General features: G+C 44.7%; 1 protein-coding gene across 1 annotated transcript; it reads left to right on the top strand.

The window, feature by feature from the left end:
- Nucleotides 1-27,218, top strand: LOC137346425 (scavenger receptor cysteine-rich domain-containing group B protein-like). Its single transcript, XM_068009878.1, is given in 14 exon segments — nucleotides 1-215; nucleotides 2,152-2,276; nucleotides 6,736-7,161; nucleotides 7,847-7,854; nucleotides 11,044-11,556; nucleotides 12,851-12,965; nucleotides 13,140-13,520; nucleotides 14,397-14,555; nucleotides 14,667-14,855; nucleotides 18,589-18,681; nucleotides 20,328-20,393; nucleotides 21,508-21,819; nucleotides 23,627-23,716; nucleotides 26,902-27,218. Coding segments are annotated over 14 exon segments (3,009 nt in total).

Genomic DNA, 27,218 nt, shown 5'->3' with positions numbered 1-27,218 from the left:
ATGGCGTACTCGTTCACATATGCTAATAAGAGCCCAATGACATCATCAGGTCCCGACTGCGATTTTAACTTCAAACCGAGTGGGGAAGCCAGCGCGGGTTTCCCACCAGGTGAAGCGCAATGTGATGAGGGCCAGGAAGCTGAGAACCCTCTGCATATCTTCTTTTACTTTGATTTATGGGGCCGGGCTTCAAGAAAAATTCAGGCCCCTCCTGCGTGAGCTCAGCCAAACCTCTTCTCCACTGCAAGACACTTGTAGAACCCCCTTCCACACTTAAACTGAGTGCAGAGACTGCTGGCATGTTAATGAGGCATAGAGATTAAATTTGCTATGATCTCAGACTGCCACAGACAGGCGGGAGTCTAACCGAAGCCAGCAGTTTCCAGCCTGAGAGATGTGGATAGATACAACCCCCTTCCCCATACTGGGCATTTTTGCTTCAGAATTCTTGTGCCAGCTGTGGCTCAGCGCTTGCACTCCTGCTTCTGTGGCAGGAGGCTGAGTTGAAGTTCGAGGAAAATTAATAGCAGCATGGGTATGCTGTGTCTGTTGGGTATCTCAAGGAACCCTGATATTACTGTGTAGGCTCACACATAATGGATGAAGTACTGAAATGTTGGCCGAAAATAGAAGGGGAAAAATGCCCTTTTGGCAAACCTGCATTTCTTTGAAGAACCAAGTGCCACTTGCACCACGATGGTCTCTCGACCCAGTGATAGATCCAGGATTTCAATGCAATTCAATCATCAAAAGGCATGTTTGCGAAACATGTTTTCCTGAAGATACAGCCCTTGGAACAGTTTTATCTTTACATCCCTACCCCACACATGCATCAATCCACTGCAACAAAACAGCAACTGAGATTATTGGCAACCTCATTTGTATTTTCACAGGCACTGGGAATACCATTGGCTGGCTGATCTTGGGAATTCCTCGCTCCTATTTGTACTCCTGCCAGGAATCCTGTTAAATATAGGAATCTCTATTATGATAGGAGTGTTGTGAAATGCTAGTATAGGTATTTCAATCAACTAGGTAACCTAGGATTTACTGTAACTTTTAAGAGCTTGTGTACCCAGAACTAACTTGTGGTATGTTTTCCACTATCATTTTAGATGATCCAATATCAGCTCCATCTTCTAAAGGTAGGATTAATATCAGCATTTCTTTTCACTAATTAGACCCTCTGTGTTTGTATCAAGGCTAATATCCTTGAATCTCTAAAAAGCAAGTACAGTACTTACACCTGAAATGCCTAATGTGAATTCTGATTTGAAAACAGGTAAATTACATAGAATTACATACAATGTACAGCACTGGAAAGGCCATTTGGCCCTTCCAGTCCATGCCAGTGTGTATGCTCCAATTGAGCCTCCTCCCACCCTTCCTCTTCTAATTCTATTAGCAACACCCTCTATTCCCCCACTCTCTCATATGGTTTTCTAGCTTCCCCTTCAATGCATCTACACTATTCACCTCAACCATTCCCTATGTTAGCGGATGCCACATTCTCTCCATTCTCCGGGTAAAGATGTTTCTTCTGAATTCTCTATTGGATTTCTTGATGGCTATCTTATATTGATGGCCTCTAGTTTCGCTCTTCCCCACAAGTGGAAATTCACTCATTGTGTTTACTCTATCAAAGCCTTTCATAATTTTAAAGACATCTATGAGGTCACCTTTTCTTTTCAAGATTCATCCTTTCCTGATAGGTGCGACCTGATAGTTCTGGTATCATCTTAGTAAATCTTTTTTGCACTCTATTCAGTGCTCTCTATCCTTTTTTTTAACATGGCAACCGGAATTGTATACAGTGCTCCAAGTGTAGTCTCACCAAGGTTTGACACAAGTTTAGTATACTCTCTACTTTTAAATTCTATCCTTCTAGAAATAAACTCGAGTGCTTGGTTTGCTTTTTCCATGCTTTTTCCTTATTAATCTGTGTCACTACTTTTAGTGATTTGTGTATTCATACTCCCAGATCGCTTTGTTCCCCTACAGCATTTAGATACTTATTTTCCCAATCACATGTGACCTCCTATTTTTCTTACCAAAATGTAATACCTCACACTTATCTATGTTGAAATTCATTTGCCAATTATATACCCATTCCACAACTTTATTGACATCATCTTGTTGTCATCATTGCAGTTCTTCTCAGTATAGACTATCCCCCAAATTTTGCATTGCCGCAGATTTAGAAATTACGTTTTTGATTCCAAACCATAGAACCAAAGACAAATTGCGGCACAGAAGGAGGCCATTCAGCCCATCATGTTCGTGCCGAACGAAAAAACTAGCCGCCCAATCTAATCCCACCTTCCAGCACCCGGTCTGTAGCCTTGCCGGTTACAGCACTTCAGGTGCATGTCCAGGTACCTTTTAAAAGAATTGAGGGTTACTGCCTCCACCACCAAACCCGGCAACAATTTCCAGATGCCCACCACCCTCTGGGTGAAAATGTTTTTCCTCATAGCCCCTCCACTCATTCTGCCAATCACCTTAAATATGTGCCCCTTCGTAATTGACCTCTCTGCTAGGGGAAAAATGTCCTTCCTGTCTACTCTGTCTAGGCCCCTCATAATTTTGTACACCTCAATTAAGTCACCCCTCAGCCTCCTCTGTTCTAAGGAAAACAACCCTAGCCTATCCAATCTTTGCTCATAGCTGCAACTTTCAAGCCCTGGCAACATTTTTGTAAATCTCCTCTGTACTCTCTCCAGAGCAATTATGTCCTTTCTGTAATGTGGTGACCAGAACTGTACGCAATACTCCAACTTTGGCCTAACCAGCGTTTTATACAGTTCCAGCATTACATCCCTGCTTTTGAATTCTATAGCTGGGCCAATAAAAGAAAGCATTCCATATGCCTTCTTTACCACTCTATTTACCTGTCCTGCCACCTTCAGGGACCTGTGCACATGCACTTCTTCTACCCCTCTCAATATTCTCTCATTTATTGTGTATTTCCTCGTTTTATTTGCCCTCCTCAAATGCATTACCTCACACAGAATTGGATTGAATTCCATTAGCCACTTTTCTGCCCACTCAACAAAACCATTGATATCATTCTGGAGTCTACGGCTATCCTCTTCACTATCAACTACACAGCCAATTTTTGTGCCATCAGCAAATTTCCCAATCATGCCTCCCACATTTAAGTCCAAATCATTAATATATACCACAAACAGCAAGGGACCCAAACTGAGCCCTGTGGAACACGATTGGAAACAGCTTTCCATTTGCAAAGCATCCGTCGACTACTACCCTTTGTTTCCTGTCACTGAGCCAATTCTGGATCCAAGCTGCCACATTCCCCTGTATCCGATGGGCTTTCAATTTACTGATCAGTCTGCCACGCGGGACTTTGTCAAATGCCTTACTAAAATCCATGTAGACCAGATCCACTGCACTACCCTCATCAATCCTTCTTTTACTTCGTCAAAAAACTCAATTAAGTTAGTAAGACATGACCTTCCCTTAACAAATCCATGCTGACTATCCCTGATTAATCTATACCTTTCTAAGTGGCAGTTTATCCTGTCCCTCAGAATTGATTCTAACAATTTACCCACCACTGAGGTAAGACTGACCGGCCTATAATTATCTGGCCTATCCTCGCACCATTTTTAAACAATGGTACAACGTTCGCAGACCTCCAGTCGTCTGGTACCTCTCCTGTATCTAGTGAGGATTTGAAGATGATCCTCAGCGCATCCGCTATTTCCTCCCTGACTTCCTTTAACAACCTGGGATGTAATCCATCTGGCCCTGGTGATTTATCCACTTTCATGGATGTCAGTCCCTCCTCTCTCATTATGCTTATCGTATCTAATATTTCACACTCCTACTCTTTAACTACAATGTCTACATCAACCCTCTCCTTTGTGAAGACAGAGACAAAAAACTCATTAAGAACCCTGCCCACATCTTCTGCATCCATGCATAAGTTCCCTTGTACATTTCTGATAGGCCCTACTCTTTCCTTAGTTATCCTCTTGCTCTTAATGTACTGATAAAACATCTTTGGGTTTTCCTTGATTTTACCTGCCGATAATCTTTCCTGTCCTCTCTGCTTTTCTAATTTCCTTTTTTACTTCACCCCTGCACTTTCTATACTCCTACAGGCTTTCTAAAGTATTAAGATTTTTGTGATCTTGCTAAAGTTTAAATCATTAACATAAATTGTGGACAATAGTGGTCCCAGCACTGACCTTTGTGGGATCCCACTTCCCTCCTTCTGCCATTCTGAATAGCTACCCTTTACCCCTAATCTCTGCTTTCTGTCTTGCAGCCATCTGGCTATCTATTCTGCTACTTACCCACTGACTCCATGTGTTCTGACTTTATTCATTAGTCTATTATGTAGTACATTATCAAAGGCCTGCTGGAAAACTAGATAGATTACATCTACTACATTACCTTTGTCTACTCCCTCTGTTACCTTTTCAAAGAATTCAGTGAGGGTGGCCAAGGAAGACTTTCCCCTTTGAAATACATACTGATTATTCATTATTATATTTTTGGTTTCTAGATGTTTTTCTATTCTCTCCTTTAGTAGGGGTTCCATTATCTTTTCTACCACTGATGTTAAACTGACTGGTCTATAAATAATTACCTACAACATGAGCTATCCACCAGGTCTCTGGCACTACCTTTTTTCCTAACGAATTTTTAAAATGTGTAATAGCATCTTTGCTATCTATTGTCTAACTTAATCTAAAACGTGAGGCTGCAATCCATCCGCACCAGGGGTTTCATCCTCTTTGAATTTGAATAGTTTATTTAATAATTCTCCTCTTTTTTGTTTACATAGGGTTATATAATTTCTAATCTCATTTTCTGATGTCCTATCAACCAGATAGGTCTCCTTGGTAAATACTGAAGCAGAGTGATTTTTAATATTTCTGTCATTTCGCTATCGCTGTCTGTGATTTTACTTCGTCCACCATTAAATGGCCGCATTCCTATCTAACTTTCCTTTTCTAATTTATGTGCCTGTGGAATATTTTACTATTTTGTTTTATGTTCCTTGATAACTTAATTTCCTAGCTCCTCTTTTCCTTCCTTTTTTTTGACTTCTCTTGTAATCTCTTTGTATTCTCCCTATTCATGCTGTCCCGTTACCCGTGTTCTTAATGTATGCCTCTTTCCTTATCCTCAGTTTTTTTCCTTATGACTTGATTTATCTATGGTGTCTCCTTACTTTTTAGTTTGTTCCTTTTTTTAGCAGAATATATTCTTCCAAGACTCTGTTCAACACCACTTTAAATGTTTCTCATTGCTATTGTACATCATTGCTAATATTGTTGTCAATTTGGTTTCCCAAGTTCTATTCTCAGCACCTTAAAATCAGCTTTTCTCCAATTCATTACCATGGTCTTTGACATGCTTATGTCCTTAATTGTTCTCCTAAACTGTATCATGTTATAATCCCTGTTGCCTGGATGTTCCCCTATTTTTACTTCTCTTATCTGCTCTGGTTCATTCCCTATTAACTGGATCTAGTTTTAGGCCCCAAGGTGGAAGTACACCACTGTAACACTGAACTAGATGAAAATATAATACCTTTTATACTGTACACTGGATTTTCTGCTCAATGAGTTATTGTCAGATTTTGAATTCCAAAAGCAAAATTGCAGTAACCCTGCAGGTTGGACACTTCTGTAGAACTCAGTATGAACCATTAGGTGTAGCTAGCAAGCATGGCAAATGCCAGAGCTTTCTTTGGTAACATAAAAGAAAGAAAAACTTGCATTTATATCGCACTTTTCATGACCACAAGATGTCTCAAAACACTTTACTGCCAATAGAGTACTTTTGAAGCGTTGTAGAAAATGTGGCAGCCAGTTTGCATACAGCACTGTGATAATGACCAGATAACCTGTTTTTGTAATGTTGATTGAGGGATGGGGGAAGGTGGTGGCATAGTGTTAATGTCATTGGACTAGTAACCCAGAGGCCCAGGCTAGTACTCTGGGGACATGGGTTCGAATCCCACTATGGCAGATGGTGAAATGTAAATTAAATTAATAAATCTGGAATTTAAAAAAAGCCAGTCTAATGGTGATCATGAAACCATGTCGATTGTTGTAAAAACCCATCTGGTTCACTAATGGCCTTTAGGGAAGGAAATCTGCCATCCTTACCTGGTCTGGCTTACAGAGGTTCCGAAGAAGGGTCATTGACCCGAAACGTTAACTCTGCTTCTCTTTCCACAGGTTAATATTTCTGTTAATTTAAGGTTTTTCCATCACTTCTTCTCTTCTTTGGCCTCCTTATCTCGAGACAATGGGTAAGCACCTGGAGGTGGTCAGTGGTGTGTGGAGCAGCGCCTGGAGTGGCTATAAAGGCCAATTCTAGAGTGACAGACTCTTCCACAGGTAAAATTGGTTGTCGGGGCTGTTACACAGTTGGCTCTCCCCTTGCGCTTCTGTCTTTTTCCTGCCAACTGCTAAGTCTCTTCAACTCACCACATTTTAGCCCTGCCTTTACTTACCAATAAGATTATTTTATTGCATTCCCCAGTTTTCATCCCACAACTAACATCGCTAAAGCAGGTTATCCAGTCATCACCACATTGCTGTTTGTGGGATCTTTCTGTGCACAAATTGACTGCTGCATTTCCTATATTATAACAGTGACTACTCTTCCAAAGCGCTTTGGGACGTCCTGAGGTCGTGAAAGGCGCGATGTGAATACAAGTCTTTCTTTTCCTTTCTATTTATTGTTCAGTTCTTTTAATGGAGTGCACAGAAAGGAGAAGGGAAACAGAGAAAGTTCCAGAAGTACCGGTTTCTCTTGTTTTAAAGAAAATCAACAGTTTTCATAAATTATTTTGTATTCTGACCCCAGCAGTCCGCTTGGTGAATGGGAGAAATCCATGCCAAGGGCTTTTGGAAATCTTTTACAACAGTACTTGGGGGACAGTGTGCGATGATGACTGGGACATTGTCGATGCCAACGTGGTTTGCCAGGAGCTTGGATGTGGGCGTGCCCTCTCTGTGGCAGGAAACTTGCCCTTTGGCAGAGGGACAGGGGTAATCCTGCTGGACAATGTGGACTGCAAAGGGACAGAATCGTCGCTGAGTGAATGTGGAAGCTTGGGCTGGGCCATCCACAACTGCAACCATTATGAGGACGTGGCTGTCATATGCAACGGTACAAAATTTAGTTTTAATCCTAGACCTGAGAACTGCTTCTACTGGTAAATACCTCAACAATCTGGTCAAAATGATTAATCCCAATGGGTAAACAGCTTCTGCCAAATTTACAAAGCAATGAGAAAATTAGCCTCCTTGATGTTGTAATCTTAGCTTCATTTTTGATGGATAATTCCAGGTTTGCTCCAGTGTCCATTTTCCTCTCCACATCTCCCCTCCCCAAATGTATGCCATATTCAGGGGCCCAGGAAAGTAGAGAGGCACATTGCCAGGACCCCACTCCCTTTGCCTTTGGGGCTCAATTCCTGGGGTATCGCTGGATAGAAGAACCCATCAGAGTCAGGCAGGAACATTTAATGCACTGTATAGTAAATAAGGACTAATTGTTTCCATTGGCAGCAAGGTTGCAAACCAGCAACACATATTTAAGATAATGGGAAAAAGAACCAGAGGGGTAATGAAAAGAACTTTATTTATGCAGTGAGTTGTTATGGTCTGGAATTCACTGTCTGAAAGGACAATGGAAGCAAATCCAATAATAATTTTCAAAAGGGGATTTGATAAATACTTAAAAAGGAAAAAAAATTGCAGGGCTATAAAGAAGAGTGGCATTAATTGAATATCTCCTTCAAAGATCCAGCACGGATACGATTGGACTGAACAACTGCCTTCTGTGCCATAAGATTTTATGGTAAATGACATGGAAATGATGTCATAAAACATCCAATGTCATTTTGTGGAGGTTTTGCCCAAAGTCCAACTGAAAGGAAGAACATCTGAGGAAACCTGGCATTGGGGGTGCGAACCTGAGTTAAGTTTTCTTTGCCGAGTGCAGCAGGGTTGTGAGGTGCTGCTAGAGGCCGTCTGGCAGCTGTGTCTGGCAGTAGGCAGAGCCCGCTGGGCATTTGCACTGGTATAAGCCTGTTGGGTCCATAGCAATGCTTGACTTCCTCTCCCCTGATTTTCTGCGAGCATCCATTCAGAGGCAGCATTCTTGTCTGGCAACTGCCCAGCCCAACAAAACGAACTGCAGCCGAAAATTCAACTATGTACAAGTTGAACAGGTTACAAATGCCTGACATATGCTGGGTGAGGGGAGAGAGAAGAATTATCCCTGAATGTCCTCTCAACAGTGGGGCAGCTTATCATTAACATGACATTTAAACTAGTTACTCTGGTGATGGGGGCAGCCCTATTTATCCTGTCTGAAGTTTAATGATAGGTTTAGCTGCTGTACAGATGAGCTGCGTTTGTCATGTAAATGATAATCTCCCATACCAATAACATAGCATTTTTATATACTGTATTTGCTGTATGATACGTATATCACCTTTTACTCTGTGTGCAACATGAACACCATGGCTCTGAAACACTGGTTTCCAATCCCAGGGAAGCAGTGTAAATGGCTATAAATGGCCACCAATGTTATTTTACAAGATATTGTGCCTTGAGTTACAGCATGAGGCTGGACCCTGCAATTCTGAAGTGGTTCTAACCAATGTCTCGAAATTTGCTTAAAGGTCTTGAGAGCATACCTGAGGTAAAGAGAACCCACAGGGGCTGGAGGTCAGGCAGCCTTTCTGGGGGGGCTGGGGCAAGCTGACGCCTGTCTGCCCCCCATTGGTGCCCCTGTTCTCAGGAAGGAGTGATGGCCAGCAGGGTGACATCATCTGTCAGCATTCCAGTTAACTCTGCACCCTTTCCCCAAGCATCATGGCGTCAATATCAAAGGAGCAGGCAAAAGTGGGAGCCTCGAGAGGTTTCCAAACCAGGGTCAGGGCTTGTGGCACCGCTGTAGATAGCAGCAGAAAAAATTTAAACTGGCCCTTTGTGAAAAGGTGGTAGTTAACAGATGTGCCCAATGAAGCCAGGAACACTTCCCTCACCATAACTATTTAATTTAATGACCCCCACCCTAACCCCAGGCACTCCAGCAGGGTCTGGTTGCTGATTGCTACTTCTGCTTCACCGCAGTCACTGCCAGGGAGCCATATTACAAATTTTAGGTCCCCCATAATAAGCAGGAAGCATCAGGATAAATACTTGGGGATACAATCAGCTCCTGGTCAAAGCTTCTCTTCAGTGGATTATCTATGGTGCAGTGTTGACTGATTTTTCTGCCTCTAGATTTCAGCTCTACGCCAATCAACCCGATAAATAAAACCCAAGTATCTGCCTGGGAATATAAACAAGGTAACGCTTAGAAATATACAACAATTCCAAAGTCAGCATTATGTTTATTACCTTGAGCAGTGATCTAGGTGCAAGATAACAGTGCAAAGAGGTTACCATGATGAAAATGAAGACAGAGACTGGCGGCCCTTATAAGTGAAAGTATTGGAAGAGGTTGGACATCAATAGGCGTGAGTACCCACAGCAAAATGTAATTCTTGGCTGCACTGATGCATTCATTTGGCTAGCACTTGTGAGCTCCTGCAGCCCTGGTTGTGAGTTGTCCTCCTCTTCCTCTGTGGTTAAGGGCTATTTGTGTTGTGAGGTTGTAGAGAGTAGAGAAGACAGCGTTAATCCTAGAGATGTTTGTGGGACGTACTGTAAAATGTCTCTGATCTGTTCAGATATCTGAAGTGTTGATCACAATGCCAATAGTTTGATCTATAATAATCCTGCTAGCTGCATAGGCCCTCACTTTAACTGTGCTCTATTTATGGAAATGGGGCAGATTACTGACTGATCACTGTTCGTAATAGGCTGACCAAACTTAGTGAGCTAAGGAGTTTGAAAAGAATGAATGATAAACAAAATGATTGACTCTGCTATATTATCAGTGATTAGCAAGTCTTTCACTGGATGTCAATGCTGACTAACTGGTTACTATTAACCAGCAAAGGGAGTGAAGAAGGAGGCACGGTTTTTTGCTGACTACAGCCAGAAAAGATTGTCAGGTTAAGTGGGTGTGAATGTGAATGAAAGTTTTCACTCAGGAGAAGAGGAAGGGAGGGGAGGAGATGGGGAGGACAGGGCTGAGCATCTTTGTGATTGTGCTTAACCATCCAGTACGTACACAATGAAAGCCATATGGGTATCTATAGCAGACAGGAGTTAGTGTCAATAGGAGAGTGGAGAAATGAGTTCCACAAAGAAGGAAGGATAAATGAACCTTTCTGTTAGTTTGTTGCAATGTTGCTCCCTTTCTGGTTTTTGAATCTAATGTGCTTTTATCTTCCAGCCTTAATATACATTGAACTATCCTGTTTGAACATGGTCAGTTCCCATGGTTTGCTGACAAACCAGAGTTTCTGGACCAGGTGTTGTGGACTGGATCCTCCTTGGAGCTGCTCCCACACTGCTGCTGCTCTGCCACTGTAACTATGGTGGAAATCCTCCATACGGGTCGCACTCCTGATAGTAGAGCCGTTACACCTCTGAGCAAATTCCCAGCAGTTGTGTTTTCTGGAAGTCAAATGTAATAATTCCCACAATAGCTCAGTTAGGAATTTCACTGCCAGGTTCAGTACCTAGTTTGTGTTGAGTTAGCTTAACTTGGGCACGGAGGTGTTAAGAGGGCCATAGTTAACCTCCATGTTCCTGAGCTAGGGAGGATCAAAATGCAAGATTCCCATTCTTGATCACTACTGAATAACTCCTGCTGGATAGCATGTGGTGTTTGAATGGTAGGTTTGAGCAGCTGTCATGTCTTTTATAGGTAGATAGGCGTACTACCATTCATTGTTCAAGCTTACTCACAAAATATGCTCACCAGCAGTACCAAGGCACCACTTTCCTGTGAGAGCCAACCAATGCAGGGTGGAAGGGCACAACCCGGGGTGGGAAAATCCTCATACAGCAGATCAGGACCATTTCCCTTGCCACAGGGTGTTCTAGTTATGATGTACTCCATATGCTATTCTCAATGAAACAGAAAACAGTCAAACCGACCTGCAGAAGATGTGTGAGGAAGCTGATGAAGTCTTTAATTGGCAAATGTAAATGATCTTCTCCTTTAAGAAATTAACGATTTCTTCTCCTTTCAGGAGAGGGCAATATTCGGTTGGTTAATGGCTACAACTCCTGTCAAGGCAGAGTGGAGATTAAGTACAGAGGACAGTGGGGAACAATCTGTGATGATGATTGGGGCATGAATGATGCCAAAGTTGTGTGTCAGCAGATTGGCTGTGGCACAGCAATATCCTCCACCACCAATTCATATTTCGGATATGGCAAAGGGCTGATTCTATTGGACAATGTCAACTGTGACGGGAGTGAGCCATCATTGTTGATCTGTCACAGTTTGGGATGGGGTGTGCACAACTGTGGGCACCATGAAGATGCAGGGGTCATCTGTGCAGGTAACACTTTCACCAAAACCATCTGGATCTTACTAACTTTTATAACAAACAGCAATTCAATCTATCTTCCCTCCTCTCCCCCTACAGTAAAAATTAAATTGTTTCTTTTCTCCCTTGATGTGTTGCTGTGTAATATCTCACCTAAATACTAAGCATGCTGACTATTACTAAATACAATATCAAATACTAAGGACTAAGTACATTGTATGGTAAGATTTGATTGTTTCAAGCTCTGTGTTTCTGAAAATGAGCACGGGTCTCCTGATGCGGGATTACCCCACGCCCATTGCTTCCGATGCAGGGAGTATGCAAGCTTTGTGCTGCCTGCTAATTTAAATAATTGCAGTGAGCAGCCAACACTAAGCTCACAGTTGAATGGCTGTATGCCTGAGCATGGGTTGCAAAATCATGAGAGGCTGTAATGAGGTCAAGCAGGCCTGCACTACTTGAAGCCAGTGTGCACCTCTGAAAGCAGAGGTGCACTGTGGCTGGGTAAGGTGCTGGAAGTCATTCTAAAAGTAATTTTGATGTGGGGAAAGGCACGAGAATGGCACAACATGGCAGAGGGCATGCTCCAAGATTATCTCATGGTGCACTGGAGGTCTTCGTGCAGGAGGTGGAGGGGAGGAGAAGTGATTTATCCTCAGGGGACCAGGAGGCCCTCCAAACAAACTCTGAGAAGGTAGTGGGAAAAGATAGTCATGGTGTTCAATGTCAGGAGTTTAACCCCAAGGATCTGAATGCCCCAAGAAGTTCACATGAGTGGTCATGGTTAGTGAATGTATCTTCAAATGCCATAACCCATCCAGTGCACCACCAGCCTCAGACACTGCTCAATTCACCATTCCCCCATCAATCACCTACCAGCCATCTCAATCATGATTCATAACTAACATTCAAAGCTTCACCTCACCCTCACACAGTTCACGTTGCTGCAAGCCTCACATCCACATCTCACAGCTTGCCAGTTATTCAACCATGACAGCCACATCATCGAAACACATTGCACCATACTCATTCACACCTATCCCACTCTCTTGCAGGACAAGGTAGTGCATAGCCAGAGGCAGCAGGAGATAACTGGGGCACAGGCACAGCTGCATGTCTTAACCCAACCCCGCCTACCTCCACCCCACCCCACCTGTGGAGGAGACGGTGCTCGCCAACATTGGAGTGGCAATGATCTAGGCCACGGCCAGCGATGAGGCTGAAACCATTGGAGATGATGGTATGCTTTTAACTAATCCTCCTTCTCATATCTCACTAGCCCCTCATCCCATAACCTCTCCTTATTTACAAGCTGCGGATGGTGTAATCCTGCATCTTTTACTACCCAACTCCCCTCACTGCAACCCTAACCCTGTGCTTTTCTTCTTTCAGATACCCAAGAACTGCAACCTGGCCAGGCAGTGGTGGAAGAAAAAGAAGTGGAAGAACAGGAAGACACTGATGAAGAAAGAACACCAACCACTTGATCTCACATTCACAGCCACCAGTTCAAATACTGCACTGTGCATACTTTAGAGGATAGCTTAGAGATGGCACCTGCATATGGTGAGAAACCAGGCATGAGTAGCCTACATCTGGGCGGGTGGGGGGGCAAGGGTAGTGCAGATTCTTGGTCACCAGAGGACAATGTTGCACACGAGTTCTGCTGCTAAGGACTCAGATGAGCACTTTGGGCATCCTATAGAAGAAGCTGATGGGTATGCACAAAGAAATGCTTGGTGCATTGGCAGACCCACCAGCAGCTTATGGTCAATGCCAATGTGCATGGAGGAGTCTGGCATGAACTTGGCATCGGGCTTTGCACCGAGCTTGGGGAACATCCTTTCTAGCTTCGAACTGGTGTCCATCATGGACCCAACCATGATGCAACATCTGATGGCTGATGTCTCAGCTTCCACTGCAGTGCAAACAGCTTCTACCAGAAGGCTGACTACTGCAGTGGAAGCTCAGTCTGAAGTCACAGAAGCTCAGCTTGTTGCCATGCAAGCTCAGACTGCTGTCACCATAGCCATGAATACCAGTGTTCAAAGGGGCTTGCAGGGTATCACAGCAGTCGAGCAATCTGTCCTCCAACAGATTACTAGGATTGCTGAGGCGCTGCCCTGAGGAGTGGCAGTGACTCAATGGAGCACGAACCAGCTGTCCTCTGTCAGGATGACAGCATTTGTCCTCCCACCACTGCCACTCCTGCCACTGCCTTCACTGCTGCTGGCCACGTGAGATGGTGTAGTCCAAAGTGGTGCCTTTTTAAGGCCAGACCAGATTGAGGGCATCCTACAAGTTCATGTGCAGTCTTGATGAAGGACACCTCATAGGATGGCGGGAAACAGTGGGGAACATTGATTTCACACATTCAAGATGAAAGGCATGGGAAGTCCTGTGCCAGCTGGGAGCAGCGGAGCAGCGACCACACCAGTGACCCAGAGTTGACGTTGATGCCGTTGCTTCACAGCTCCGAATAAACTCAAAGATACTGGTCAGTAGGAAAGATAAGCAGATGGTAAAAGCAACCCTGATAACAGTATCTGTTTCAGGGCAGACAAACTTCTCAAGCCCTTACACACAAGAGGAAGTACCCTGTTGGCTACCAAACCAGGCAAAGCAGCAGGAGTCGATGGGATTTACTCAGAATTCCTGATGAACATCGGATCACAGAGGAGGAATTGGCGAGCAAAACTGTTTACGAACATCCAGGCACCATCCCAAACATCTGGCCCCAATCTAAGATAGCAGTCATTGCAGCCAAGCCAGGGAAACCACTCGACAACCCACACAGATACTGCCCCATTGCCCTGCTCTCAATAATATATAAGGTCCTGGAACACCACCTGCTGAACAGACCAACTCCCACACTGGAAGCAGCGATACCCCTCCCCAACAGGCAGATTTTCACACAGGCCGCAACTGCTCTGAGCAGGTTTTCAGAAAGGCCTGAAGACGGGAATCACCTTTGTTGTCTTATCCTGTGCCTATGACATAGTGTGGCGTACAAGCATGCTTCTGAAACTCGCCAAAATCATCTGCTGCGTGAAAACCCTACAACGAATCAATTCCATGATCAGCAACCGACAGTTCTGTGCGCACTTTGGAGATCAAATTAGGCACCCACGCATAACCATAACCAACAACGGGTATCACTTCCAGAAATGAAGACTCCGACCGAATGCCACCAAGACTGTCATTTCAGCCTTCCACCAGAACAACTCGAAGGCCAGGGAAGAACTTCACCTCCAGTTCTGCGGCCATCCATTCACTCACAACCCAACACCAAAATACCCTGGCATCATGCTTGACTGTACATCGACTTACCGGCAACACCTCCAAGTTATCGGAGCCAAGATCAAGACGAAAGTGACTCTCTTAAGGAAACTGGCGTGTACCACCTGGGGTAGCAGGGCCAACTACACACTGCTTCACTCGCCCTGGTCTACCCAACAGCAAAGTACTGCTGCTCAACCTGGCTCAGGAACCACTACACAAACACAGTAGTTATCCATCTCTGGGAAATAATGAGGATTATTTCTGGAACATTGAGACCAACATAGCTCGAGTAGCTCCCTGTGCTAGCAAACATTGAACCCCCTAATGTCAGCAGGGAAAACATTCTTCACAAAGAACGCCACTGGCTGATGGCTAACAAAGCACTCCCATTGACACAGGACTTCAAAAAAACCCACTCACTCACCTGAAATCTCATAGCCCCGACTAGAACACGTTCCATATCATCCAAACCAATGACAGCCCCACCTCTCGATGGTGCACCTCCTGGTTGACTGCAAATATTTATTTATTTAGAGATACAGCACTGAAACAGGCCCTTCGGCCCACCGAGTCTGTGCCAACCATCAACCACCCATTTATACTAATCCTACACTAATCCCATATTCCTACCACATCCCCACCTTCCCTATATTCCCCTACCACCTACCTATACTCGGGGCAATTTATAATGGCCAATTTACCTAGCAACCTGCAAGTCTTTGGCTGTGGGAGGAAACCGGAGCACCCGGTGAAAACCCACGTGGTCACAGGGAGAACTTGCAAACTCCGCACAGACAGTACCCAGAATTGAACCCGGGTCGCTGGAGCTGTGAGACTGCGGTGCTAACCACTGTGCCGCCCGATCACCAACAGCAACCTGGTAACTAACCCGAATGGTGAAGTCCCAGGTTTCAACCTCCCCTGGAAAATCTGGGGACAAACCTCAACCGCTTGAGGACAGACCAGGGAAGATGTGGCCACTTGCTCCACAAGCGGAAAATAGGATCACCTTAAATTGTGACTGTGGCCATCCAAATCAGAGCATCATCCACATACTGAACTCTTGCCCTGAGAGATCCATTCCTGGTGACATCACAACCATTCACACTGCATCAGCTGAAGCCATTGAATGGATTGTTAACCTTGACATCGAACTATAACTGCTTCCCCAGACACATGAATATATCTGCAGTATCCCCCACTGAAAGTCAGCAGCTTTCTACCAGCCATGCTGCAGCCGGTGGGCTAGTAGTGCGTAGGAGCACCAGGACAGGCAAAGACACAGGGAAGACAGGCACTTAGGGAATGTACAATGGTGATACGTTGCTGTTTGAGTGTGATATGGCATGGTTTGATTGATAAAGTTAGGTTGGAATGTTTATTTTGTGGTGGTATTTATTTTAACATTGTGACCAAGTGGAAACTGTGATGGTCAGTGACAGAGGGAAGGTATGGTGTGTGGCTGGTGAATGGGGAATTGGGGTTAAGTTCACTGGTGCTGCAGTCACATGAGTTGGTCAGGACAGCCTGGATGGAAAAAGGCTGTGTTGTTTGCCTCCTCCTTTCCTTGCTCCTCAGCTGCTCACTGCATGTCTGGTGGGAAGGACTCATGATGGGCCCTCAGGTGCTCTCATAATGCCATGGCTGAGCAGCATGCAGCAGACCACCACGAATCTTGATAAGTGCTCTGCTGAGTACTGCAGGGTTTATCAGAGCAGTCCAGGCAGCAGAAGCATTGTTTAAGCACCCTAATGGTCTGTTCTATCACAAACCTCCTTTTGGTATCAGCACTGAACACACTTCACAAAGTTACAAATGCCATGAGTGCCAAGAAGTTAAATTATGTTTAAAAGTTAGGGAAAATAGGATTACTACAATGGAATCCGTCAAAGCTAATTGTACAATATATAACCGAAATCTCTGTCCCTTCATGGGAACGGATTCCATATGTATGTTGATGACAGCAAGCTTTCTCTCTGCCAGCTCTTTGGCCCCCAACCATGTCTATGCTGTAACATTGCCTGTCCAACATTAAGTCATGGACGAGTCACAACTTCCTGAAGCTGAACATTGGGAAGACCAAATTGATTTATTTAGGTCCCTGCCAGAAAGTTCAGTGCTCTGCTATTGAGTCCTTTCTCATCTCCAGCCATTAGACTGAACCAGACCATGTGGAACCTTGACATTATATTGACTATATTGACCTTCCTTCAATCATAAGGTCAAAAGTGAGAATGTTCAGTGATGATTGCACAATGTTCAGCACCATTCGAAGCTGTCCATGTAGAAATGCAACATAACGTGGACAATATCCAGGCTTGGGCTGATAAGTGGCAAGTAACATTCACGCCACACAAGTGCCAGGCAATGACCATCTCAATCAAGGGAGAATCTAACCATCTCCCCTTGACATTCAATGGCATTACGATCACTGAATCCCCCACTATCAACATCCTGGGGGTTACCGTTGACCAGAAACTGAACTGGAGTAGCCATATAAATACTATGGTTATAAGAGCAGGTCAGAGGCTAGGAATCCTGCGGCGAGTAACTCATCTCCTGACTCCCCAAAGCCTGTCCACCATTTACAAGGCACAAGTCAGGAGTGTGATGGAATACTCTCCACTTGCCTGGATGGGTGCAGCTCCAACAACACTCAAGAAGCTCGACACCGGGACAAAGCAGCCCGCTTGATTGGCATCCCATCTACAAACATTCACTCCCTCCAGCACCGACACACAGTGGCAGCAGTGTGTACCATCTACAAGATGCACTGCAGCAATGCATCAAGGGTCCATCGACAGCACCTTCCAAACCAGCGACCTCTATCACTCAGAAGTTCCAGGGCAGCAAATGCTTGGGAACGCCACCACCTGCAAGTTCCTTTCCAAGCCTCACACCATCCTGACTTGGAATTATATCATCGTTCCTTCACTGTCCCTGGGACAAAATCCTGGAACTCCCTTCCTAACAGCACTGTGGGTATACCTACCCCACATGGACTGCAGCGGTTCAAGAAAACAGCTCACCACCACTTTCTCAAGGGTAATTAGGATGGGCAATAAATGCTGGCCTTGTCAACGATGCGCATATCCCACGAACGAATAAAAAAATCTTAGTTGAGCATCCATCCCACAACCTATTTATCATCAAGTCGTATTTTCACCTCTATGGCGTTATCAGCCTCTGCCCTATCTAAGATCCTCTGCCACCGAATCCCTCATCCATGTTTCTGTCACTTTTCAACTTAACTTCTCCAACATCTTTGCTGGTCTCCTCCATTGCCCCCAAAACTGTTTCTTGTCCAAAATGCAGCCATCCATATGCTGTCCTGCATCAACTCCTGCTCATTCAGCAGCCCCTCCTCACTAACCTGAATTGGATCCCTATCCTCAATTTATTAAATTTAAAATCATCATGCTCACCTTCAAGTCTCTCTGCTATCTTCCTCCCCCACCCTCTCTCTGTAACCTTGTCTGGCCTGTTATCCCATCCCACATCCTTCGGTCTCTGACCATCTTTGGAATTCCTTTCATAAACCACCGTACGTCTCCGATTCTCTCTCCTCCTCTCAAAACTCAACTTTTCACCTAAGCTGCTAGTTACCCACCTAATATCTCCCTCCATTGTTCTAAACTTGCTCCTTTAACTTTTTCCATGTTGCAAAGTGTCTTGGCATGCCTTTTTATGTTAAAGGCTACATAAATGCAAGCTGCTGGTGTAGTTCTGAGCAGTTACACTATACATTGCTGTCAATTGTCAAGTTGGAAGATATTGTAACAACTCTCATTGTTCTCAGACTCAGCATTTCACACTTTATCTAAGTTTTCTTCTTTATCTTCTTCAAGATTCTTGGACTCCCACAGCAGCTCCAGATGTTTCATCTATTGCATTTGCTGCAGACTACACAGGCGCAGAATCTACTCCAAGTACCCTGCACAGTAAGAAGTGTTTATATAAACTTACCCAGAGCAGATACTGAGTTCCAATTGAAAACAATGGAATTTTCTATAACAGCCATGTGATACTCTCCACCAGTTTACCACTCAAGGGGTGAAGGTGGAAAATCACTCTTATTGTCTGTATTTGTCAGAAGGTCTGTATTCCAGACTGTTTTGGAATGCGCTGTCTGAAAAGGTGGTGGAAGCAGATTGAAAAAGCACTTCCAAAAGGGAATTGACGAAATACTTACAATCGCAAGGCTGTGGGGAAAGAGCAGGGGAATGGGACTAATTAGATAACTCTTTCAAAGAGCTAGTACTGGTATGGTGGGGCGAATGACTTCCTTCTGTGCAGTATCATTCTATGATTTTATACAGTGAGCTGTTTTAGTGAAGTATCATTTTTCTCACGGCATTGGCCAGTTTTTAAGGCTGGCATGTGTGGAGCAGAATTTGGAACTATCTTGACAATCTTCCCCGATGGCCTAGCGTGTCAAGGCACTGAGTTAGGTTTGATTTCTGGTCTGGCAGCTGCTCTAGGAGCCCAGCAATAGACCTCATTACTCTTGAGCTAGGGAGGAGAAATAAAAATCAGACCAGATTCCTGCGTTTGATTGCTGTCCAGTGACCCCAGCTGGGAAGTGTGTGCTTGTGGATGATGTATGAGGACTGGACTGGAGGCAGCTGTGAGGCCTCTGAGATTGAACTGACGTCGAACACTCAGGCCCTGATATTTACAGAAGCATGAACTCTGAGCGGGGTCAGGAGTTATGGTTGGGAAACCTGGAAGTGCAGGTTTCCCAGAACACTCTGGAGTTTAACTGGAGAGCGTGTTTGCCAGGTATTTCCCCCCCCCACCGCCCCCGTTCCCCCCCCCCCCCCCCCCCGCCACCCCAAACCAACAGCCAGCCTGATTGACTGACTGCCTGTCTGGTAGGAAAAGCTACAAATAGGATTTATGCTGCTAGGATGGGGGAAGAGATTGCGGTAGGGGTTGAGATGAAGAGGGAGCTGAGACAATGTGAAGTTGGGAGGAGCAGAGACACCATGGGGAAAGGGGTCAGTGATCGGAGGTTGGGATCAGAAGGGGATTGGGGGTTGGTGATTGCAGAAGGATCAGGAGCAGATCATGGAGGTGGCAGATCGGACAGATTGCAGAAGGGGATTGTTGACAAGTTTAACTATTTGGTAGGAAATACTCCAGCCCCCACCCCACAAGCAGTTCTGTAAAGGCACTTACTTTAAGTATCCAGGCCTTTTTGCCTCCTATTACCTGTCAGGATTCCTGTAGCGACCTTATTAAAATGGAATCATGTAGACTCCTTAAACAGTTTCAATGACTGATCGTCCTCCTAACTGTGGATTGGTCTCTCCCCACCTTCCTACCGAGTTGGCTTGGGTTCATGTTTGAATTTTTAAACATTTTAACTGCCCATTTGACCCAAACCCACTTGTTTTTGGGGGTTGAACTTACTGTCACAATGGAAGATTACCATCCAGACAGGGTATTGGATGGGCAGTCAGTGCCTGTGGATCTGTACTTCAGCAAGAGTCAGAGGGGAATTCAAGACTCTTTTTCTTTAAGTACATTGTTGGTCCAGCAAATTGATCATGGAGCATAATTAATAATTGCTCTTTATATTTAGTTACAGATGTTACAGATCAAATTTCTGAAAGGATTACAACCGCAAAACCTACAACCCCCCAGACCGGTAAAGTTAATGAATTTTCATTAAATTAAGGTTTAGAATTGTTTTTATATCAGCCACAATGTTGAAATTGTGCGTCAAATCCAAGATATTATTGTGAATGTACAAGACTATATGAAGCCAGTAAATGGCCTTCCTGCTTCTTCTGTAGACCATGTACAATCTACTCTATAATGGATTCTGCTCCATCTATTTTATACTCTGGGAGAAAGCTAAGCATAAATATTTCCTAAACCCAGAGAGTAATCGAGCAAAGCTCTGGAATATTCATCCACTCTCAACATGGCCACATTTGTACAAGTGTCTGCTGCCCCCATCCATGTCACATGCCATCCAGAGAAGGCAGGATGAGCGAGGCCGTTACACATTTTGGTTAATTGGTCAGGGACTGTTCTTGAGCGATAAGAAAAACAATCTGAGGGTCATTTCCTGGCCGAGACTCAATACTGAACAAGCTAGCCCATGCTGAGAAAGCAAGGCCCAAAATTGGGCCTCAGACTTTGTCAGCATTAGGGTGAGCTACCGTCACCTAACACATCTTTACAGGTCACCCCACAAGAAAAATACATTTCATGCTGCCGGAAACAGGCTTTGGGTAAGTCTTGGATGAGGTGTTGGATGATCTGGCAATGAGGCTACTGACCGTCAGTACTGTAGAACTAGGGGCAGCACTTCTAATCCTCCTGGATCCATGAAAAAAAATGTAATAAAAACTTACTTTTGGTTGGTGACCTGCTAAAAAATCCTGAGCAGGAAGTAATTTCTCCAGGGGTCTTTCAACAGGCCATAGGGCCCTCAGGAAACCTAATGCCCCTTTAGAGAAGCCAAAAAATTATCCTTATGAATTTAGCAGTGGCACCAACATCTGCACCTAATCTGCCTCACTGCTGAATTGGTTTGCTCTTAGCCCGGAAAACGAGAAGAATGTAAACCAGTTTCCGACCCATGTTGTTTTAAGGGTATATGTGGAGATCAGTTGGTATTGAGATTCTCTCCCCGTCTCCTGGTTAGAAGTCCAGTGGCGTAAGATTGCAATTATCTATTTGAGTAATTTAAAAGCAGCACATGCTACATTAGTTAAGACTGAAAATGTGATAATCATACTGTTATTTTCCAGGCAGATCTATCCGTCTGGTGAATGGTAATAACAGCTGTCAAGGCAGAGTGGAAATTTTTTATGGCAATAATTGGGGAACTGTGTGCGATGATGAGTGGAATATTAAAAATGTGGCGGTGGTTTGCAGGCAATTGGGATGTGGTGGCGCCATTACTGCTACTGAGCTAAGCTACTTTGGGTATGGCCATGGCCCAATATTGCTGGACAATGTGAATTGTGAAGGTACAGAGTCCTCCCTGTCAGACTGCTTTAATCTTGGATGGGGAAAACACAACTGTAGACACCATGAGGATGCAGGTGCTATTTGTGTAGGTAAGGCCAACATCAAAAGCAACTTAATTTTATACAAAAAAGAAATAACTTGCATTTTCATAGCACTTTTCACATTGCCAGGATGTCCAGAGGTGCTTCAAGACCAATTTTGAAGTGTTGTTGCCGTTGTTACGTAGGCACATGTGGGATACAGTTTGCACTCAGGAAAGTCCTACAAGCAGCAATGAGATAATGAGCTTCTGTTCTGGCGGTGTTGGTTGAGGGATACATGTTGACCAGGACAAGTCCTTGCTTTTCTTCAAAAAAGGTGCTATGAGATCTTTTACATCCATCTGAGAAGGCAGACGGGGCCTCAGATTAATGTCTCATTCAAAAGATGGTATCTTCGACAGTGCTGCACTCCCTCAATACTGCACTGAAGTATCAAACAATATTATGTGCTCAGGTCTCTGGACTGGGCTTGAACCACAACCTTTTAGCTCAGAGAGTGTTACAACTGAGCCAAAACGGCAGAGCACCTTTAACATCGAAAATACCCAATGTGTTTTATAAATGGTGGTTGGGAATGAACTCTGAATGTGGAAGTGATGAATTAGGAAATGAGACAGAAAACTTGACTGAAAAGATTTTTAAAGCTAGAAAGAGAGGCAGAGAGGGAAAGAGATGTAAGGAGTGAGTTGCAGGGACTGGGAATGATGCAATTGAAGGCTTTCCCATGAAGGATGGGGTGAAGAGAGGGAGCAATGCATGGAAGGCTGGAATCAGAGGAACAGAGCATTTAGGGTGGGAAACAAGGCTGGAGGGTCAGCGATAGAAAAGGACAAGGACATGGAGGGATTTAAAGTCAAGGACTACAAATTATAGACATCTTCATAAAGGGACAGAATTACATTGGATCGAGTGAGATTTAACTTGTAAAAATGATTTTTATCACCATCATCCCTTATGAAGTACCTCCTTTCTTTAATCCTTTCATGGGATGTGAGCTTCGCTGGCAAGGCCAGCATTTGTTACCCATCCCTAATTGCCCATCTATTTAAGGGCAATTAGGGATGGCAACAAATGCTGGCCTTGCCAGGGATGCTTATAACCCATGAATATTTTTTTTTTAAGTTGTTAAATTAATTCCAAGAGGCCTGATTTGCACACTCAGGTCACTGATCATAGCTTTTTTCTTTCTAGTGGCAAATAGCACAGGTCAGCCACACCAGTTCAGGAACCATGGGCAGATTTTAGTCTGGGTGTAATGCCAGCTCCCCACAATTACAACAATACATGAGGAAGGAAATTGGAGGGAGCCATTCTGGGGGCTCACCATCACCCAGCACCACTCCTTTTCTCCTTTCCCTTCCCTTCCAGTTTCATCCTCCCCTCCCCTCCCCTCTTCTCCTCTCTTCATCTCTCTCTCTCCTCCCCACCTCTCTTCTCTCCTCCTCCTCTTCCCCTCCCCCCTCCTCCCTTCTCTTCCCTCCCCTCCCCTCCCCCCTCCACTCTCCCCCTCCCCCCTCCCCTCTCCTCTCCCCCGTCCCCGCCCCCTCTCCCACTCTTCCCCTCCCCCCTCCCCCCTCCCCCTCCTCCCCCTCCAATGCAAATTGTAACACTGTTAGACCAAGTCATCTGAATAGAAATGATACAGGATTTTGTTTTAAAGGATACCATCTGCTGTGTATGTTCTGTTGCCCCAGGGCTTCCTTTTAAAAAGCACTTTGAAAACCCAAGGATTTGGCCATGTTTCAATATTTTCCATGAATAAACAAATCTGTGTGGAAAGGGATTAAGATAGCCATAATTACCAAACAGTTCACCTGTTTCTAACAGAGATCTCTCTCTCTCACTGTTGTTTCAGAGTATAAAGCTCCTGAGGCAACAGGGTCTGGTAAACAAGCACCAGTAGTAACCACTACAAGAACATCACAAGTGATGAGGGTTGCAGAAGGTAAGCGCTCTATGGCCTGAGTGAACAAATATTCAGTCATCATTGAACTATTTCAGAAGTTTTTGCAGTGTGCAGTGGACTACGGTAACCATGGGAATGTGGGCTGATCATTTTATTTGGCCACTAGTCTTGAATTAAGTGATGAATACACAGCAATGGGCCGACTTTCACTGCCAAACTGCTTATTTCTGCGACACTATCGCTGTCATATCTCGCCCCCGACCTCCACTATCATCCTTCAGCTGTGTGCTTCAATTGATGGTGCGTTGACTCTGCCTCCATCTTCAAACTGGGAATCTCTTGACTTTTCGATCATGTGCCTGTGAGTGTGTGGGGTGTGTGCGGGTACGTGTGTTGTGCATGCCTTGGGACTGGCTGCACAATTACAAAAAATTCACATCACAAACTAAACATCCCCATATGCACAGTGGCCCTTTTCTTTATAAGCATATTATACATGTTAACAAAATTTCTTTTGGTATTTAAGCCACTGCTATTTATTCACAAGCCATAAAAGCAATTGTGAAGGTGCAATTTATGCGCCAACTTAATGGAAAGCATATGTATTCTCCCCGACGTCTCGTTTGGTCCATTTTTTGGTAATTTACTAGGTATATCTATTTATCTTGGCAATTTAATTCTGTACCCAAATTCCTGTACTCTGCTAGTGAAATGCTTCCACAGATTTGCTGTATATGATTCTGAGTCCCTGTGGTTTGCTGAGGAAGTTATTGTACATTTTATTTGGCAAGATGTTGTTTGCCAAGTTCCAGCATGAATTCAACTGCCTCATTCACCCTCAGTGCTTTTGTTAAACATACATTTTGGGTTTTGGCTTTCTTAAATCTGAATTTACCCAGTTCCATTCACTGAAAGCGAGTCAATTCATCCCAGTCTGTGAATGGAATACTTCATACTGTGCAGCAAGTTGCATTTTCAGAATATTTGAATAAAAAAAATTTCATTGATTCAGTTCATTTCTGGTTCAGGTCACAAATCTATAAAAATTAATTTTCTTCAATTGACAGTTAAAGATATGGCAGCTGATTTTCATCTGCTTACCGCCTCACTCATATTGAGAAATGGAATGGCAGGCAGACTAAATTTTACAACAACAATAACGACAACTTGCATTTATGTATCGCCTTTAACATAGTAAAATGTCCCAAGGCGCTTCACAGAGGTGTTATCAAACAAAACTGGCCACCGAGCCACATAAGAAGATATTAGGCCAGATGACCAAATGTTTGCTCAAAGAGATAGTTTTTAACAAGTGACAGAAAGGAGGAGAGAGAGGCAGAGAAGCAAAGAGGTTTAGGGAGGGAATTGCAGATCTTAGATCCTTAGTTTGAAGGCAAGGTCACCAGTGGGGGAGCGATGAAAATCATCTCCGGTCAAATAGGACACCAAGGTTTCAAACCGTTTGGTTCAGCCTCAGATTGTGAACAGGGAGAGGGATGGAGTCAATGGCTTGGGAACAGAATTTGTGGAGGGGACTGAAGACAATAGCTTCGGTCTTCCCAACATTCCCAAAATTTAGGAGACAAAATGCCTACTGCCTACTTGCCATCCGAGGTCCTTTTGATTCAATTTTCAATTTTGCCTCAATATTCTGCGAACACTCTGACCTGAGACGAGTGGGGACCTTATTTTCCCTCAAAGTATTATTTCCATTTGACTCCCAGGTGCCCAATCTTCTCATGGGTAGGAAATCGGATGGAGTGTAAAACGAGCTGAGACCCGCCATCACCAGTTTTGTGCTATTGCCTAAGATAAATTTCAACTTGACTGAACCATGCTCAAGTGCAGTTTCTCTTTAATACATCAACCAAATGACCATTCTCCATGTGTGAGCATGGACTGTGAGCATTGGCAGGATATTTTGTCATGGAACCTAACCCTGCCCTTACTTGACATTCACTTTCCAGTGGGGTCATTGGATATTGAATAGAAGCAGGAATGCTGGTGACGTTTTTCCCTTCCAGGGGCACTGAGGCAAATTGTAGTATCTCAACTACTGCTCTGATTAGTGAGAGTGAACCTGTGTGGATTAGTAGAACACAAGACAGCACTTTACCCCCCAGGACAAGGAGCGAACAAAGAATGTTTAATTTAAGAAAAAAATCATTCTAAGGATGTGGGTGTTGCTGGCAAGACCAGTAGTTATTGCCCCATCCCTAATTACCATGAGAAGGTGGTGATGGGTCCTCTTCTAGTCCCATGCATAAGACAGCCCTCCAGTCTTAGCTTCGAAAAGGGCTTATAAATTTATAGCATTAAACACATGGGGCTGAATTTTACCTCGGGCGGACGGGAATTCGCCACCGACGTGAAAGTCGATGGTGAACCAGCTTCCGCCCAGCTTGGGGACCCGTCCCGTATTTTACGGGTCCCCAGGCTTTAATTGTCCTGATGCGGTACTTCCACCCACTTGAGGGAGCAGGTCCCGCCTCAGTGAGCTGCCGACCAATCAGCGGGCTGGCAGCTCTTAGTCCCAGCAGCGCCACCAGACTGCAGCCCAGCCGATGCAATGGAGAGTGAGTGAGTTGGGCATGCCTCACCAGGGGGATCGGTCCTTCCCTGGTGAGGCTGGAGTGGTAGTTTGGGGGGGGAGGGGGCTGGGGGGCGTCTTGGATCCCGTGGGTGGGTTGGGAAGTGGGGGCACCCTGTGCCCGACTGCCATGCCACCCCCCCACACCAGGGCACGGAAAGGCCGGCAGCTATCATTGGGCGGCCTTTCATGTCTCCAGCACGCCCGCTTGCCGCGGGTAAAATACCCGTGGAGGCGAGCGCGGGCCCTTAAGTGGCCATTAATCATTAAGTGCTAATAAGTATTACAGTGGCCCCAAATTTGCTGGAGTGGGCATCTGGGAGTGTGCCCTGATTTATTTTTTCTACTCAAAAATCTGAATGTGTATTTACTGCATCAATGCAGCATGATCTTGAAATGCACAGGGAGGTCGAGAGTGAGCTCTGGTTTTTGTGATGCAATGCCTGGCAATTTGTGGCAGTTTACAATTCACACCCCAGCTCTTCCTTGCCCCAAGTTTCTGGCCTTACACACACATTTTAACGCCTTTAACGAGTCATTATTTTCCCAGAAAATTCTGGGCCATTGTCTCCTGCAAATATCAAAGTCTTGGGTCATGTCGTCATTTGGTTTGCTTTCTTTTATCCTCCTTTAGAAGCACAAATACGACTTGTGAACGGACGGCACCGATGTGAAGGCCGGGTGGAGATCTACCTGATGGCACAGTGGGGGACAGTTTGCGATGATGCCTGGGACCTGTGGGCCGCTGAGGTGGTCTGCAAGCAGCTGGGCTGTGGCAGAGCCCTGGCTGCCAAGGTGGAGGCGTATTTTGGGCAGGGCATGGGCATCATCCACCTCGACAACTTAAAATGCAAAGGAAACGAGAGCTTGCTCGTTCGGTGCTCACACATTGGCTGGGACGTCCACAACTGTGACCATAGGGAAGATGCAAGTGTGATGTGCACACTATGA

This window comes from Heterodontus francisci, chromosome 30, assembly GCF_036365525.1.
Source record: "Heterodontus francisci isolate sHetFra1 chromosome 30, sHetFra1.hap1, whole genome shotgun sequence".
In the NCBI taxonomy this organism is placed as follows: domain Eukaryota; kingdom Metazoa; phylum Chordata; class Chondrichthyes; order Heterodontiformes; family Heterodontidae; genus Heterodontus; species Heterodontus francisci.
This window is presented reverse-complemented; position numbering and strand designations above follow the sequence as displayed.